The following is a 16765-nucleotide window of genomic DNA, read 5'->3' as shown; positions in this document are numbered from 1 at the left end:
ATTGAAAATTAAGATGGCACCAGATAGCACGTTAACTACAATCAGATGTGTCCTCACCATCCTTGCAAAAAAAAAAAAAAAAAATCCACTTGAAGCTCGGGTAAAAAGACGAAGCCTTGATATTGACATATGATCTGATCTAATCATATATTCATCTAAACCATGAAAACTACCGTGATAAAATGTACAAAGCTACAAATCTCATGATATTGACAGGTCGGGATTTATGGATGGATTCGGCCATTGAGATTCAATTTTGAGTTTGAATTAGGTTTGTTTGGGTCAGGTCATTAAGTAGAAAATTCAAATAAATCAACAAAACTAAGTGGATCAGATCGATTCAGATCGGATCCGAATACAATAAAATCAAACTCGATTCGAAAAATAGAACAAATCCAATTTTAGAACTTGATCCTATGGATCCTATAACGTTGATCTGATTAGATCTAAACAAGTTGGATCATTTTGATTTATGAATCAACTCGACCCATTTGCAGCCTCAAAAGGGAGAGAAAAGGGACAGAGGATAGGATAAAAGAAAGATCATTTTTTATATTTAAATTTATGTCTAGTTTATATCCTTAAATGCTTAAAAAATATAGTTTTTAAGATTTCTTCATGAACATAATTTATATAATATATAATTTTAATAAAATATTTATTTTAAAATATGGATAAATTTAATAGAGGCTTAGGCTAAAACTACTAAAAGAAAAACAATTAACAATTTTTTGAGTGTCAAATAAAACTTAGAAAATTGAAATATTTAAAAATGATAAAATAGAACATTAAAACATATTCAAATTATGCTTTTATATAGATTAGATCCATTTTCTATTTTGTAGTATGGTGTAGATCTCATCCCACCTGATTCAGGATCTCGGGGTATCTTTTGGGAAAAAAAAAAGATTCATCTTTCTTCGCACAAACCTATTTTTGGATCATCCAAAAGTCGCTTGAAGATGTGATGAGTGACCAAGACAGGGGCACTTTGAGATCCATGCAATGGATGGTCCTACAATCCGGTGTTGATTAATACTAAAGCTAGAATGGAAAGTTTGAAGCATTTTTAAGCAAATAGCCAAAGCACTGTTAAAATTGTGTGCAAGCACTGGATTTACCATTAGACTCATCCCCATAAAATATGAACTGACAACATGCCATGAACAAAGCAGATGAGATTATTTCCATTTGGTTGGGTTGTATTAAATTATGAGATAATCTAATAATTCATGAAAATTATTTATTTAAAAAATAATTATGAAATTTTTTTTTACTATATTTAGTTGGTAGAAAATTACTCCAGAAAATGGCACTGGAAAATAATTACTATGTTGGATTAGATATAATCCTATGTAGTAATAGGATAAAATTTATAAATATGTCCTTCAATATAAAATATTTTTTTAATACTAGAATAGTATTATCATCTCTAATTAGTTTTATATAATGACTATAATTATATAGTCCTTTGTATAATGCCATCTACATATCAATCTTTATTGAATGAATTTAAAAAGATATTAAAATAAATTTATACAACTTTATTGGAAGTATTTTTATCAAGTAAAGATTATCATCACTTGAAAATTTATCGAATATCAATCTTTCATAATACTTATTTAATATTTTCTCTCCAATAAATAAACATAAAACCCATTAATTTTTTTATCATCTTTTTTTTTTATCATGATAATCTGATATAGGATATATTTTTCTATGATTATCTTCAATAAAACGAACCCTGAGAAAAAGGTAAAAAGATAGAGAACTCCTATACACCATCTAATCTTCTAATATATAATGGAAAAAATTTTGAGACTGAATCCAAAACCTGAATCCAAAACCTGAGACTGAGCCCCGTCTCGATGAAAAATATCTAAAAGATCCACATCCTTTTTTTTTTAAATTAGTGGGATGAATCACCCATCCCCCATATTAACTCCCAATAGAACTCTAGTGAATGCATAATTGTCCTATGTAAACTCAGGCTTATCCCTAAAATTTTCAGCACAAATACAATACGAGTTGGATGGACTAAGAATTAGTAGGTTCTACAGTGATAAGTTGGGAGTTGCGGTAAGACTGAGTAAGCTTTGCATTCAGATAAATCGGCAAATATCCGTAGCGAATACAGTGATGTTTCCATCGGGAGCGTGTTACAAAACTAAAGCCCGATTATATCGCAAAGGCCTTCAACCCTAACTCAAACTGAGAAGACCTCCCCAAATTTAAGTAATAATCAGCCACGCTGAATCGAGGCCACAGGTTGGTTTTGGATGGGTTGCAATTAACGCAACCTAAGCTGAATCTCTAACGCTGCATGGCCCTACTCTCCATTTAGTCTAGAGTTAATTGCTAAATGGCAAATAAAAATGAAATACCCAAATACCTTTTAGTATGAAACGCCATGCTCAAGCAATCTACTGTTTCACTGCTACACAAATATACAAGTTAATACAACAGTTCTGGATAGGAAAAAGGAATGAAAATACAAAGTCAAGATTTAGGTCAGGCAAGGTCCGAAAAATCACCCTGACAGACCCTTAAATTTTGATAACAGAGAAATAAACAAATGAGGGAAGTTTTTATTTTATGTAACAAATAAATATCAAGCATCAACATAAGATCAACCACTTTCCTGTTCTGACCTATGCTTTTCTATTCTAAATTCAAAATAAATTACTAAATAAATTGTGTAGGTGGATACCTTTTGAAATACTCCTTGCATTTCTTCCCTCGATATAGCTGGTTAGACGTAACTCGAGCTGTTTGTCCCTTTAAGTAGAGTCCACCCTTAGGGTTGATCAAAAAAGAATGATACTACTTGCTTCATTCAGGTCATCCAATGCCCTCATCATTTCTATCAGCCAAACTCTATGCCGAGGAGTTGGCCACTGCAAACTGGATTTTGCACCCAAATGCTTTTGCCATCCCATTCTATATCAATTTTTTCATCATTAATGACCACCTTGCATGGCCCAACAAACACATCATCCAATAGAAGAGTGCAGTTCTCATACAGACCATCCTCCGGTGGCTGGTTTAGCATGCAAGATTTAGAAGCCAAAATCCTATTTTGCATGAAAAGGAATTGGTCATCCAACATCAACACAAGACGATGCTTCCTCCCCAATAATTCCGCTACATATTCCATGTCACCCATAGCAAGAGCATGGCGAACACGAGTAGATGATACCTGTCCTCTGTCATTTATGCTTTTACTTGTCCCATTATAACATCGAGTCTTGTCCATGACAGAGCTCACAATATATGCAGACAAACCATACTCTTTGCAAAGCCTCACCAACTCCAGCGCATCACCGGATGCTTTGTAACCAAATCTATAATTCTCACCTGCCAAAATGACTCAAAAGATCAACAAATGGTACTATTAATGTAGTTATGGAACAACTATAGGAAAACAAGAAGTATATGCTTGATACCTGCAACCACTCCTCTTACTTTGAGCTCCTTGGACAACCTTTCAACGAATTGCCGTGGAGTAAGATGTCTAACATTAGAAAATTCAACTTGATATTCAAGAGGAACTACATTACCACAATATGGGGCCCAGGAGGAAAGAACCCGTTTCCGATCACATTTGGCGACTATGGGAGGCCTGTGCAGAAGTTTTTGATTATTTAGGTTCACTAGAAAAATTAATTAACAAATCTAACTTCTAATTATATTTTCATTTGTGAAGTGCTAAAGCCACGCATGGGTATGGATGAATATCATCTGCAAGCCACACATGTACACAGACAATTTGGGGCCCAAGAGGAAAGAATTCATTTCCGGTCACATTTTTGGACTATGAGAGGTCCGTGTAGAAGTTTGAGATAATTTAGGTCAACTAGAAAAATTAATTAATGCTATCTAGCTTTTAATCAAATTCTCGTTCATGAGGTGCTAAAGCAACAGATGGGTGTAGACGAATAAAATCTGCAAGCCACACAAATCTATCACACACAGAGCATTCCTCTTCAATAGAATCGTCACATTGGAAGATAGATGTACGCAACAAAGATCCATATTTAGGTTACAGAATATATGTTCTCCATAGGCATACTGTGCTGATGGGAAGAAGGTTACTGTCAGAAAAATCCAATCAAGTAGTACTAGAATTTGGCAAAGGGTAGATCCAATCCCGTAGCACCAGCATTTGGCAGAACATGCCAAGCAAAGAACACAAACTAGTTGACAGCTCCAACAGCTAATACAGAGGGACTTTGAGAACTGGTTTTCTACATAGACCAGTCGAGTAGTTGAGTTGACCCAAAGAAGTATAAATGCCATAAAGTAAATATGCAAAAAAGTCCAAATCTTGTGGTTGTACATTTAGAAATTAATCAAGGTTTCAAGTGCCATCCATGCCAAGTACTGTTCTGTCACACTATTCACTTTATTTATTAAATTTATTGGCTCCTCCTGATACAATCAACTCAAGAAAAAAAATTGAAAAACAGGTCATGCAGTAATTTCAAGCTTAATTTAGTTGGACACTGCATAATGGTAGGGAGTTGAGTCCAAATTCTTCGTTCCTCCTAAAATAGAAAATAGATAGTGCTGTTTAGGTAGTTTTCGGTAACTTGAGAATCCAGCTATCCCAAATAAACATTTAATCAAAAGGCTTAAATTTGTTTAGACTCTTGCTCTCCAATTATTGCAAATTAAATATAACATAAATAACACAATGAAAGAGGTAGAGAAACTAATTTTTGTTCTAAAGATTTGAATAAACATCAGGGCTATTGGGTGAATTTTGCCACTAGTCAGTTATTGTGGTTAAATAATTTCTGTTTAAATTAAGGTCTCAAAACTGGGTGCCAAATTTAGTAACGGTCGGAACAATTGATTTTCCATCTGAGCAGTTCCTTCTCCATTTCTAGCTATTTTGTTTGAAACTAATAAAAAATAAGTCAACCAAAACTTGAAGGAAAGAAAAAAGAGGAAATATAAATTAAGTTGTGAACATAAATTAGATATCATGGTTAAGTATATCATACTGCTTTGGTCCTTTGGACCTTCAGACGTATTTTTTCAGCAGTTCTGCACTAAGACAATCAAAAGAGTCTTTTAATTATTATTCTTAAAAAAAATATTTAGGGTAAATACATCATTTTATTGTTTAATGGCAATCTAACTTCTGAAAATCAAAATGGACATGAGATCTAATTTTTAGGGGTTGCTTGGTTTCTTGTGACTTAATAAATAATTGAAAAGCATGATTCTCTGTAAAATATGTTCTGACAATTATGACTTGCCATTTTTGGCAAAGCAGGTTTTATATAAAAAAATGACCAAAAAATCTTTTTGTAGAACTCATTAAATTTGAATTTTTCATAAACCTGTTTTAGTAAAACTTGATAAGCCAGCAGCTCCTCGGAATAGCAAAAACTATATCAAAACTTTTGTTTCAAAGTTTGAAGAACTGACTGTACTGGACTGCATTAGTCACTATACTGAGGAATACCAAGGTACATATTGCATGTCAACAAACAGTAAGTCAACATAAGGGTTAACCCCCGAAAATGCAGCACCTCAAAGTTCAAACCTACCTTGCTTTTACTTCCATCTGCATCTCAAACAAAATATTGCACTAAAACCAGCAAATCCAAGTCCAATCTATAGTAAATGCTTTCTGTATTGATAGAAATGAAAAAAAAAAAGACATAGATAACCCATAAATACAAGAATTCTGGCCTCATAAATTAGCTTCAGCGAAATTAAAAAAAACAGCCCTAGTCTCTCATTGTTTCTGGTTGAAACCAAAACAATTTCGTTTCAGTTTTAAAGTTTCATGTGAAACTTCATGCCATGAGTTTAAATCAGCATAAATCCAATCAAAGAGTACGGATTTAACAAGGATTATGCCGTCTTCTTCTTGTAACACTATATAAAGGGCAATATATGGCCACATATGAAGGTGATATTTGTTCTGTTGAGCCGGAAAAAGCTCCATGCATCAAGATAGATTTTCCACTATTCATTGGTTACGGTTGACAGTTTCAAGGCTTTCTCAAATATCCTACTACGTTGATCTTCATCGTATACATAGTAACATGCAAAAGAATTTGTCCTTCTGATAACATTCTTTTTTAAAATGGCAAGAAAAAGATATGTAAACAACATTTGGAAAAATAATATAAATATACCTTGACTCCCAACCAAGTACTTCTGCCATTCCCACAAATGATAATAGGAAAGGAGCCCCAGCTTTTGATGCCTGAATTGCCAGTTGTCGATGACCAATGTGAAGCGCATCAAACTTTCCCAATGCAACTATACCTCCTAAAGTGGGTGTGAAAAAAGAAATTAGAAATGTGGATATGCATACAGACAGGTATACAGATGTGCACAATATACAAGAAAAAGTCAAAAAACATTGTTACAAGCCATGTCAACTCATAAATATAATGCTTAATTTTATGAAGCATACAGGAGAAAATCTCAATAAACAATAGACGAAGGAAAGAAAAACTGCACATTGTGCATGTACCTTTCTTAAAAACAAAATTCCAATTTAGCTGTAAGTCAAGAGAAGCATGAAAGTGATAAATTACATCAGGGTGGAGCCACATATATTTTGTGATTTCTTTCTAGTATACTATACAGGCATGAGCAGTGGCTCCCCTAGTTAAAATATATTGCACACTTCATTGCTTTTTTTCCTCAGTTCTCTCATTAGATAATCAAATCCACTACTCCTGTGCCTGTCTAGTTCCTTGATAATTATCTGCTGGTTCCATGCTCGAAATAAACCCAAATAGTTAACCACCCAACTCCTTGAACTATACTAGAAACCTCTAATCTATTCTTCCAATTAAGATACCAAGAAAAGTTAACCACATGAATTACTTGAACACTCGCACTCCAAAAATCCATGTCCATTACATTCCAAGTTGGATATATATTAGATACTTGGATATTTATGAAGTTCTCTGATCATCATTTTAAAGATTGCTTGAGAATTGAACTCTTTGAGCAACGAGTTTGACCGTCCATTTTAATATGGGTGTGAGTCTTCGTTATTTTTAGAGATTTTAAGGATGTAAGTATTGAAATAAGTTTATAAATACTATTTTTCTTATATCCAATATTTAATGGGGAAGTTTAAATGAAAAGCATGTATATTGAAAGACAATAAATACATAATGAGTTAAAATTATAGTTTATGTATCCTTGCATCTCCCCTTTTCCCTCTTGTTATTTCAAACCCTTGGATATACATCTGTATGCGACTCTCATATCTCTCTTTTCCCTCTTTTATTTTTGACTGAGAAATGAGTTCCTTTACAAACTAAAATATGAAAAAATCGCAAAAGGCTGCCACATGTCCCTTTTAGCCATCTTTGGAATGGTCTAGGAGTTAGGATAGTCTTTTGGCAAAAAAATAAATAATGAAATCAACATTTAAGAGCTTTGGAAGTGAAAGTTTTTAGCTTCTTTACATATGTGTGCATGTGAAAGTATGTATATATGTATGTATATGCACCGCGTACATGCATACATGTGTGCATTATATTTTCCTTCTTCATCAGCAAGAATTTGGCACATAGGTTACACATGATTTCATTCAAGGTAGCATTTAATATATGGTTGTCTTGTAGTCTCATCATTCATGTGTCTTGCAGTCTCATTGCTCAAGATTGTTTGATATATTTGGATAATTATACTCCCATCCAATTTAACATTGCTCTTATATGAACACAAAAGAGGAAAGCACATATCCAAATAATCCATTCAAGACATGTCTTCTTGAATTGATCAAATGTTGAGAAATCATATATATAAACTATTGAAAAAATAATATTGTGATTATATTGGATATTTTTGTAGACTCTTTGTAGAATGAGAAGATTGGAGTTAGCCATTGTTGGTTTTTTTTATTTTTCCTTTTTTTTTTTGGAGTGGGGGTGAAGGGCAGGGGAGGAGGAGTTGGCTCTTTATTTGCTTTTGAATATTGCCCCCTACACAAAAATCTGGGCTCTGCTCCAAAAATTACACCAAGCAGATAGTTGAAAAGACATAAGATAATCATCATTTTATATGCATTCAGAAAAATTGGTTTTCTTTAAAAAACTTATAAAACAATAAAAATTTGATATTATTACCAAAAGAAAGAATAATCTCAAGGCATTTTGCAGTGACAACTGATGGTCAGCATGCCCATCAACATCGATACTTGAAAGTGGAAACCTTGCTTAAAATATTATCACAAAAGTCCTGTAAATTGAGTGCTCAAAAAGTAGAATTGAGTCACCAATTTGGATGAGTTCAATAAAATTGCAACATTAAGCATGGACCATGATATACAACTAAGTAAAAGAATAAAGAGACGACAAGCTTCAATAAAAAGCAAAACACAAGATACTATAAAACAAATGTTGTAAAGTTGGTCAAGCCTTTATTTTTTTAAAATAATATACATTCATCATTAATTTGAATTTATTTGAGCAAACAGAAAACTGAATATAGGAATATACCTACCAAGTACACATTCTTGATCTTCTCCACAATCAAGAAGAAATTTTTTATCTTTCATTTCTTCACTGTTCACATTTGCTTCTTGTGATCCGCATGAGTTGAAAACTCTTAGAGAAGAACTCCGAAGTGACTTGTGCACAATTAAGCATCCCCTTTCCTTCGAATAGTTACAAGATCTATGATCAAAGAAACAAACTAGGATAATTACTTACAAAAAGAGATCTCACTGTAAGAAACAATACAAGCAAGCTTTTTCTTATCAAAAACTGACAAGAAATGAACTCATACTTGTTGAAGCAGAAGTTTTAGAAACTTAAGAGTCACAATGGAAGCACAAATAATTGCGAATAAAAACTTATGCAACAACATGGGGAGTGAACAAATTAGAACAATATTAAACGCACACAATAAATCAACACATGTAAGTTCATGTAGGAGTATTATGGTTCCAATAAAAGTCAATCAGAAAACTAAATCTAACATGGGTGTAATTATTTAAGAGGAATTTCATTCCATGCCATCTGCATTTTTGTAGTTCATAGTTGGTCACATTTGGAATCCACTTCCTCACCTACTTTCAATTTGGGTAACTAAAGTCCAACTTAACCCAGACATGAGCTAAACTCCACGACTAAGATATAGACCTAGATTCAACCTATTTGCTTAATTTGTCTGTCAGTTGACTGAGGTCCTTCAATTTTTCACATTGACCCCAGATCAGGCTCTGGACCAAGTTTTATCAGGTCTAGCAAGGCATGAACTAACAACTACGTCCAATCTAATCAGGGTTTTTTGGTCTCAGATCAGGTTCCAGCCCTGCTTGACACACTTTCTCCCCTAAGATGACCCAAACATCTTCAAAGTTGTTGCTTGTTCTACAAAACACGTTGAAGGACATGAGGAATTATAATATTGAACTTAAACCTGTGAAGATTGGGCAATCAAACAGATTGGTAATATAGGAATGATGTAAGGCAAATCCTTCTGCTTCCAAGTTTACAGCAAGTTCTATAGACAGGACAACAGTGTTGATGGAAAGGAAATTCATGCAATCAGTAGCAAATGAATTTCCTATTGATTCTGGTCGCAGTTCAAACAATCCAAATTATTTCTGCAACCTGACCTATACCAGCCATTGTATTCTCATGGCATCTTTGGGTCCTAACAACAGAACCTAAGGAACCAGAAGTGACCAAAGCAGTGAATTTTAATCATAATTATCAAAAGACCAAGCACTGCAAAATTCAATTAACGAAACAGGCAAACAATATACACAAACATGAAAAAACGGAAACCGAAACGACAAAAAAAAGGTTCCTTTTCTACCAAATTGAAGAGACAAACTGACGTGAAGCGCTAGCTAGAAGCGGCTGCGATATCTCTTTGATTTTTTACTTCGCTTCAAACGCTTTAGCTCGTACCATACATTGTTTTTTCATGATATTTTAGGGTTTTCGTGGCATAAAGATTATAAGAAAGCAGAAGCGACCAAAAAGACCGATCTTTCACGAAAATTATTCAAAACCGGAGAAATGAAAACAATTAAACAAGGAAAAGAAACCAAAAAAAAAAAAAAGCTTTTTCGTTACGAATTCAAGAAAAGAGAGACGACCTGAAGCGCTTGGCGAGCAACAACTCTGTCGAGCCGGGGGCAGGCGTCCTACGGAGCCGCCAATGCTCCCCACTCGGGCGAGGGGCGTTGGGAGAGCGGGAGAAGAGCGGCCAACAGTGAGCGCGGCGGAGATTGGAGTGGAGGGCTCCCCTCTCCATCGCCGTCCTCACCAGCGAGCACAAGATTCCTGAATCATCTCTATTTATGACAAACAGAGTCCTCCCATCATCGGAAGCCTCGCGCCTACTCGCTTGCTCCCCTTTCCCATATCGAAAGGATTCACCTTTCTTCGCGCGAAACCACCGTTGGATCATTAGCACACAGATCCCAAAGGGATCCGAGCTCTGTCATTCATCGGTTGGCACAGCTCTCAAACCGAGCAGCGGATGATCCAACGGTGGATTCGAATGAAGGAAGGTGAATCCTGAGCCGTCCTTAACGTGCGTCGTCACAAAGTTTAGCGAGCGCGAGAGGTAAGAGTTCCCCAATTTGCGTTTATGAGCCCTAGCAAGTTTTCGCGGCCTTCCTAATGTGCCTCCTAACAGGAAAACTCAATACTTTTATATGGACCATTGACCAGAGCAAATTTAAGTTTATCATGAGTGACAAAATTTGGCCGAGTTTCACTAAACTACAGTTAAAATAGCAGCTTGCTCCTCACGAGGTCATCAGCAGATTTGCTCTGGAGATTGAGGAAAGGTTTTGATGACTCCATGAAAAGGATTTCCTAGTTCCGAACCGAAGCCAAAAGCTAGCCAGAAGAAAGGTCAGGTCAAATAAAGTATGTGCATAATTTATACCCGTCTTTTGATATCTCCAATTTGAATGCCGTAATCTTGTCATGATAGCTCTGAACTCATAGGAACACATCCTCTCCTGCATGCTTGTCAAATTGACAATATGACCTCTTACTTGAGTATTGGGCTCGCTTAGCATCGCCCAAGTATTGCTGATGCTATTAAGAATATATTTTCACCTTTTAAGTAGAAAAATAAAGATGATGTCTAGCTAACCACCATGTTAGTGGAGGATTAGTGGATTACCACTTTGTATTCTGAGATGTTGCTATAGTATTAGGGTGGTGTATGTACTCATTTAACTCAGCGTATTGCCCCTTGTTTGGTTTTTGTCATGGTATTGAAACCCAATTCTAATGTCTGGATGCATGCTTCAATCCCAGATTATCAGAGTGCATGATAATGCAATAATTAGCAACTAGCTTTGTTCATGTTTCTCCCCTCATGTCATGGCTAGCATAGTAGCCAAATTTTAGAGTAAATACATTGCCATAACAATTTTAGAGATCTTTTTGCTATTCTATTTACGGTATACTTAAAATATAAAAGAAAAGGGGTTCATCATGCGTCATTTATTTGCCATGTGGGTGTCTAAAATGCCTCAGTAGAATTTGATAAATACTCTAAGGATTTAAATCTCAAGTCTTCCCTTGCTTTTATAGGCGTTATATTAAATCTCCATTTTTAATGCAGTAATCTTGTAACTTTTCATAGCTCTAAACTCATACAAAAACCTTCTCTCTTGCATGCTTGTCAAATTGACACTCTTGACTTTTTACTCAAGTATTAAGCTTGCTTGGCATCGACCAAGTATTTTTCATGCCATTAAGAATACATCTTCTCCTTTTAAGTAGAAAAATATAGGTGGTGTCTAGCTAACCACACGTTGTTAGTGGAGGATTAGTCGATTACCCATTTGCATTCTTGTATGTTGCTATAGTATTCGAGGTATGTATCTACTTGTTCAACTCCAAGTATGGCCCTTTGTTTGGTTTTTGTCATGGGTATGGTATTCAATCCCGAATTCTAATATCTGGATGCATGATTCAGTCCCACGTTATCTGAGTGGATGATAATGCATTAATTAGCAACTAGCTTTGCTCATGTTCCTCACCACATGTCTTGGCTAGCACATCAGCCAAAATTTAGAGGGAATACATTACTATAATAGCTTTAGAGATCTTTTTGCTATTCTGTCTATGGTATACTTAAAATATATATGAAAAAAGTTCATCATACCCTCTTTTATTTGCCATGTGGGTGTCTAAAATGCCTGTTTAAAAATTGATAAACACTTTGAGGTGTGAGCTGGCTTAGTCGATAAAGAAGCCGGCACAACCTAGAAGGTATATCTTAGTCCCTCTAAACTGAAAAAGGATCTAGGTGTTCATGTTGTCAACCTAAGTTCAAATCCTATCTTAATCTAATTTTGGCTGGGTGTTCCCTATCTTACTTATCATAAAAAAGAAAGAAAGAAAGAAAAAAAAAACTTAATTAGCTCGAATGTCACCTTATAAATGCATTTATCTTCAATCCAATCCATCAAGATCATAATTTTAAGCAAGCTTTTACTTCGTCTTTTATAAACCACATGGATACCATAGATCATCATACCTTTTTTTTTTTTAATAATTATTCAAAATTCCAATATTATTACTTGACATATATAGAACACTTGCACCCATATTAATCAAACAATTCCTCCTCTGCACCCATCCCTCCCCAGAATATATTGTTTTATTTGTTTGTTAGTCTATTTATTTATTTATTTATGAGCTTGGGAAGAAGGGATGCAGGTAGCAGTCCGGTCCCTATTTGACAATGGGCTGGCCCGTGGACCTCAATTTGTATTGTCCGGCGGACAAGTATGCAGCCATAGATATGAAACTTGACTATAAAACGAGCAGAACAACCTCAACCAAACGTATTCAAAGCTTGATAACATAAGAAACTAAAGCTACTCAAACGTTTAAAAAAACAACAAAAAAACAGAAGAAACCACAAATAAAATCCGCTGAAAAGTAAACTTATTTTGGTCGCAGCATCAACCTCCTCAGATCCATCAGGTGCAACCACCAAGTGAAAATTAGCCGGTTCCCGCGAGAAAGATTTAGCAAGATGCAAAATAATTTTTCATGGTAATCGAAGACATGGTAGGCCCAAGCAAGAGCTCTAATGCGATAAAGACTCCGGATGAAAATGCGGGCACGCTACAAGACAGTTATGAATGAGATTCCACGTTTAGGCAGGAAAAACAATCTAAATGGATTAAGATTTCAAGAAAGGCACCTAAGTGATTTCTTTGAGTGATACTCGGTCATTGTGGAGCAGCTCATAGTAGATACGGGTGCATCGTAGGAAACAAGACATCACCAAAGCTAGGCTCAACGTATCATAATTATAACTTTACCCCAGTTAATCCACTTCAAGGCAACAGGATCTGTACAAAAAAGTAAAAAGAACAGTGCCAGTGATATTTAAGACAATTTCTCGCAAAATGATATAATCAAATTTAAAAATTGATGAGACTTCCCTCTTATTTCTATGCTAAATTTACTAGAAAAATTAACATAAATTTTCTTGATGAGATGTGAAATCTGAAAAATTATATGAGGCTTTCACAATACAGTAACTCAGTGCAAGCATATTAAATCTCCATATAGTCTTTAAAAAATGTAGTCTTTCCTCAAAAAGAGAAGTCTTTAAAAAGATACATGAACTAATTCGCTTCATGAAGCTGCAATTTCCAATCAAATCAGGCAACCAGAACACTTGGCCTACAGAAAGATTAAAAAAGAATCACATGACCATAAACGAGCAGTAGCGTTCATTTTGACTGAAGGTCTGGTCCTCTTGGGATGTTATTAGAATGGGGATTGTGCTTTCTTGGGGAACCCATTCTGAAACAAATTGTTTGCAGCTCCAAACTAACTTCCACTATCCACTAAAGAATCAAACTCAATTCATCCAAATTTTCCAAGGGCTACTGGCATGAAACTTATGGTCTACAGCGCATGCAAAAAGAACATCACTCCAGCAAACCTTTGTAATAATTGGGTTGAGATAAAATCATTATCCACTCCATAAGCTGACTTATGATTGTGATAATAATGACACTCAGGTATGCTATTTCTGTTAGAAAATCATCCATCACTTGCAAATAGATGCTTCTTTGATTCAATGGACGAGCAACAATGAGAAGAAGATCCCTGTCATTAATTAGGAATATGAGATATTATTACTTAAGTGCTTATGATCAAGTTTAAATAGAACAGAAGTGCAAATTTAGAATAATGACTTGTCAAACAATTTGTGTAATTTTATTGCCAGTTTAAGGATTATACCCATCATTTTCCTTTTCTTTTGTCTTCACTGATACAAGCACCTTGTGCTGGTCTCCTTTGACTTGGTTAATGTATGCCAATTATCTGAAGTAGCTTTTTTGTTTCAACTTGAGTCAAGTTTTGATCACAACATTTTCTTTTTCAGGAGATAACTTGAAGCTCGTTCACCAATGTTTGTCCCAGCAATGTATCCACCAGTCCAGGCATTCTGCAGAAAAAATGCACGAAACTTTGCACTTAGAACTTGAAAATTATAAAAACTCGTACTTGCACACCATGGAATTTTTTTTTTTTCTAGTTTCAGCCAAATGAATCATAAAGATGAAAAATGTTTGTAATAAGTGTTCCAGCATTTCATCAGGTATACAATGAAACAATTTTGAGCAACATTAGATACTCTTTTCAAAAATTCCAGCTTAGAACCTGCTGATACACAAAACCTAGCCAGGTTCCAAGCAACTCATCTTGCCATATACATTGTATGGCTATGATTTTCAAGGTTCAAACTTTATGTTCTCAATTTAGATTTACTAATATGATATTTTTGTACATGTTTCTCAGAATAGATCAGTGTTTTCATTGTTGACTTGTTAGAAAACTGGTAGGAGAATATGAAAAATGAAAGGACAAGCACATCTAGTTTCAATCCAACAAAAAATCATCACCAGGACAAATTTTGCAGTCAACAATTGTTCCCTCAGTTCTATGAATACAGTCCATATTACCATTCAGGCTATTAATATGGGAGTCAGACCTCACCAAGTTCCAACCAACTTACCACATACATTAAATTGCTATGATTTACATGTATAACATGATGTTTGTGCATGTTCAAGCCATTCACATAGACCGGTGAAGTAAGCATTAAGTGATTTCCTCTGTTTCAGGCAAAGCTAACATGGTTTTCCGCATGGACCAAAGCACACATGAATGCATAAATACATAACCAAAAGCATGCGTGCATGTATGCCTGCTCAAATGCATGCATAAAACATGCATCTGTGTACATGCCTTTGCATTCAAGAATGCATGTGTTTGGGCCTAAAGGCTCAAAATCTTCATTTCATCTGTAACAAGATATTGGATCCTCAAATAGCCATCTGCAGTGAATTTTCTGATTCCAACTGGATTTGCTCAAACAAGAACTTTGGATTGGACCAGACACTGATGGGGAACGTGACGGATTTTGAATCTACATAATGCACGCAAAGAAACATTCGAGCCTTTGAATTGACTTGGATGACCTGTTGCCATGATAGGAGCTCTGCGAATATCATCAAGCACCATTGGAGTTTGATGAGTTTTGGGTCTTAGTGTCATTTGTTTTTTATTTTAATAATATTTTATGTTTTAGCCATATTTTGTTTAGTATAATGTGAAAAGGATTTAATTTAAGTGACTAGTTTAGTCACCTGTGCTATTAAAGAATCAAGAGGCCATTTTAGGAATTAAATGATGGACAGGTTACTGATCACAACACTGTGGCATGAACATTAATGCTTCAGTGCTAGGCCTTATTAAGGCTTCTTTAATTTGGGTCTTTTCTATATGTTGTATGCAGAATTTTTCATCAACAAAATCAAAGTTTTCTTCTTTCTCTGCATGCAAGGCATGGAATATGGGTGTGAGGCCCTAGAGAGTGATTCCCTACTAAATCTACATGAGATCGGTTCGTTTTCTCTTCTTCCTCCTCGAAAATATCTCCTCACTGCATTTTGTTTTCTATCTTTTCTTTTTCCTCATTTCTGCTATATTACAGCCTAAGGTAAATATCCTTCTACCCCTGTCACAATTCTCTCATAGCAGTCACTTTACAACCATCAATCAACACCTATTCAGGCTTTGATCTGTCTAAAACCTGATTCATGCGAGTCCAATCAGACCTGCAACTTCTGCAAACCTGTCGGTCCTCTTTCTTTGATTCTAGAAAACCTTGCAATAAATCAGCAAGCCTGGACCTAATAGTGAGGACCCGTGCTGATATGTGTCTGGTCCCACATTGGTGGAGCAATGGGTAAATTTGGATACTTATACAAAGTCAAAGAATCCAAATAACACCTTCTAACTAACTCTTTTGGGTGAGGTTCAAGGTTGTAATAAATGGTATCGGCGCAGACCCGGCCTATAGTCTACGTGAACTAGGGGACATTGGAATATGGGCCCATTTGGGTTGACCATGGGCTGACCGTGATGTTTGTGATTAAAATTATGGTCTTATGATTGGATTTTTATAAACCCTTGGTTTGGCAAGGACACCTGGGCTTAAACAGGGGAAGTTTGTAAGGACCCATATAGGTACATGTTTAGTCTTACATCAGTTATGCACTTGACAAATCTTGGGTATTTAGAAAGGGTAAAAGAATTTAAATAACACCTTCTGGCTAGCCTTCTTTTGGATAAGGCCCTAGGTTGTGACACTAATCCTTGATGCTATCAATTTCTACTGTAATTGAAAAGAAAGTCTCAGGTTTTGAGCTATGATACATAATCTACAAGCAAAAAATGGGACAAGACTAGATCTA

General features: G+C 35.3%; 2 protein-coding genes across 7 annotated transcripts in view; both read right to left on the bottom strand.

The window, feature by feature from the left end:
• Positions 1-1971: 1971 nt before the first annotated feature.
• LOC105054111 (FAD synthetase, chloroplastic) lies at positions 1972-10495 on the bottom strand. Its single transcript, XM_010935546.4, has 5 exons — positions 10103-10495; positions 8494-8666; positions 6159-6294; positions 3447-3622; positions 1972-3357 (listed from the first exon to the last, which is right to left on the bottom strand). Exons 1-5 carry the CDS (start codon positions 10414-10416, stop codon positions 2867-2869), a joined length of 1290 nt encoding a protein of 429 aa, XP_010933848.1. The 5' UTR covers positions 10417-10495; the 3' UTR covers positions 1972-2866.
• The window catches only part of LOC105054088 (uncharacterized), a 23504-nt gene continuing 15269 nt past the window's right edge, over positions 8531-16765 (bottom strand). For 3 of the 6 annotated variants that reach the window (XM_010935496.4, XM_073252130.1, XM_073252131.1), the window contains exons 16-17: positions 14244-14451; positions 13524-14108 (exon numbers count right to left, since the gene is read on the bottom strand). In XM_010935496.4, the coding sequence (XP_010933798.1) occupies positions 14368-14451 (84 nt within the window). In that variant the 3' untranslated portion in view covers positions 13524-14108; positions 14244-14367. Of the gene's footprint in view, positions 8667-12781; positions 13110-13188; positions 13340-13523; positions 14109-14243; positions 14452-16765 lie in introns of those variants that run through there. The other 3 variants (XM_073252128.1, XM_073252127.1, XM_073252129.1) reach the window with 3 other exon arrangements.

Source organism: Elaeis guineensis, chromosome 2 (genome assembly GCF_000442705.2).
Source record: "Elaeis guineensis isolate ETL-2024a chromosome 2, EG11, whole genome shotgun sequence".
Lineage (NCBI taxonomy): Eukaryota > Viridiplantae > Streptophyta > Magnoliopsida > Arecales > Arecaceae > Elaeis > Elaeis guineensis.
This window is presented reverse-complemented; position numbering and strand designations above follow the sequence as displayed.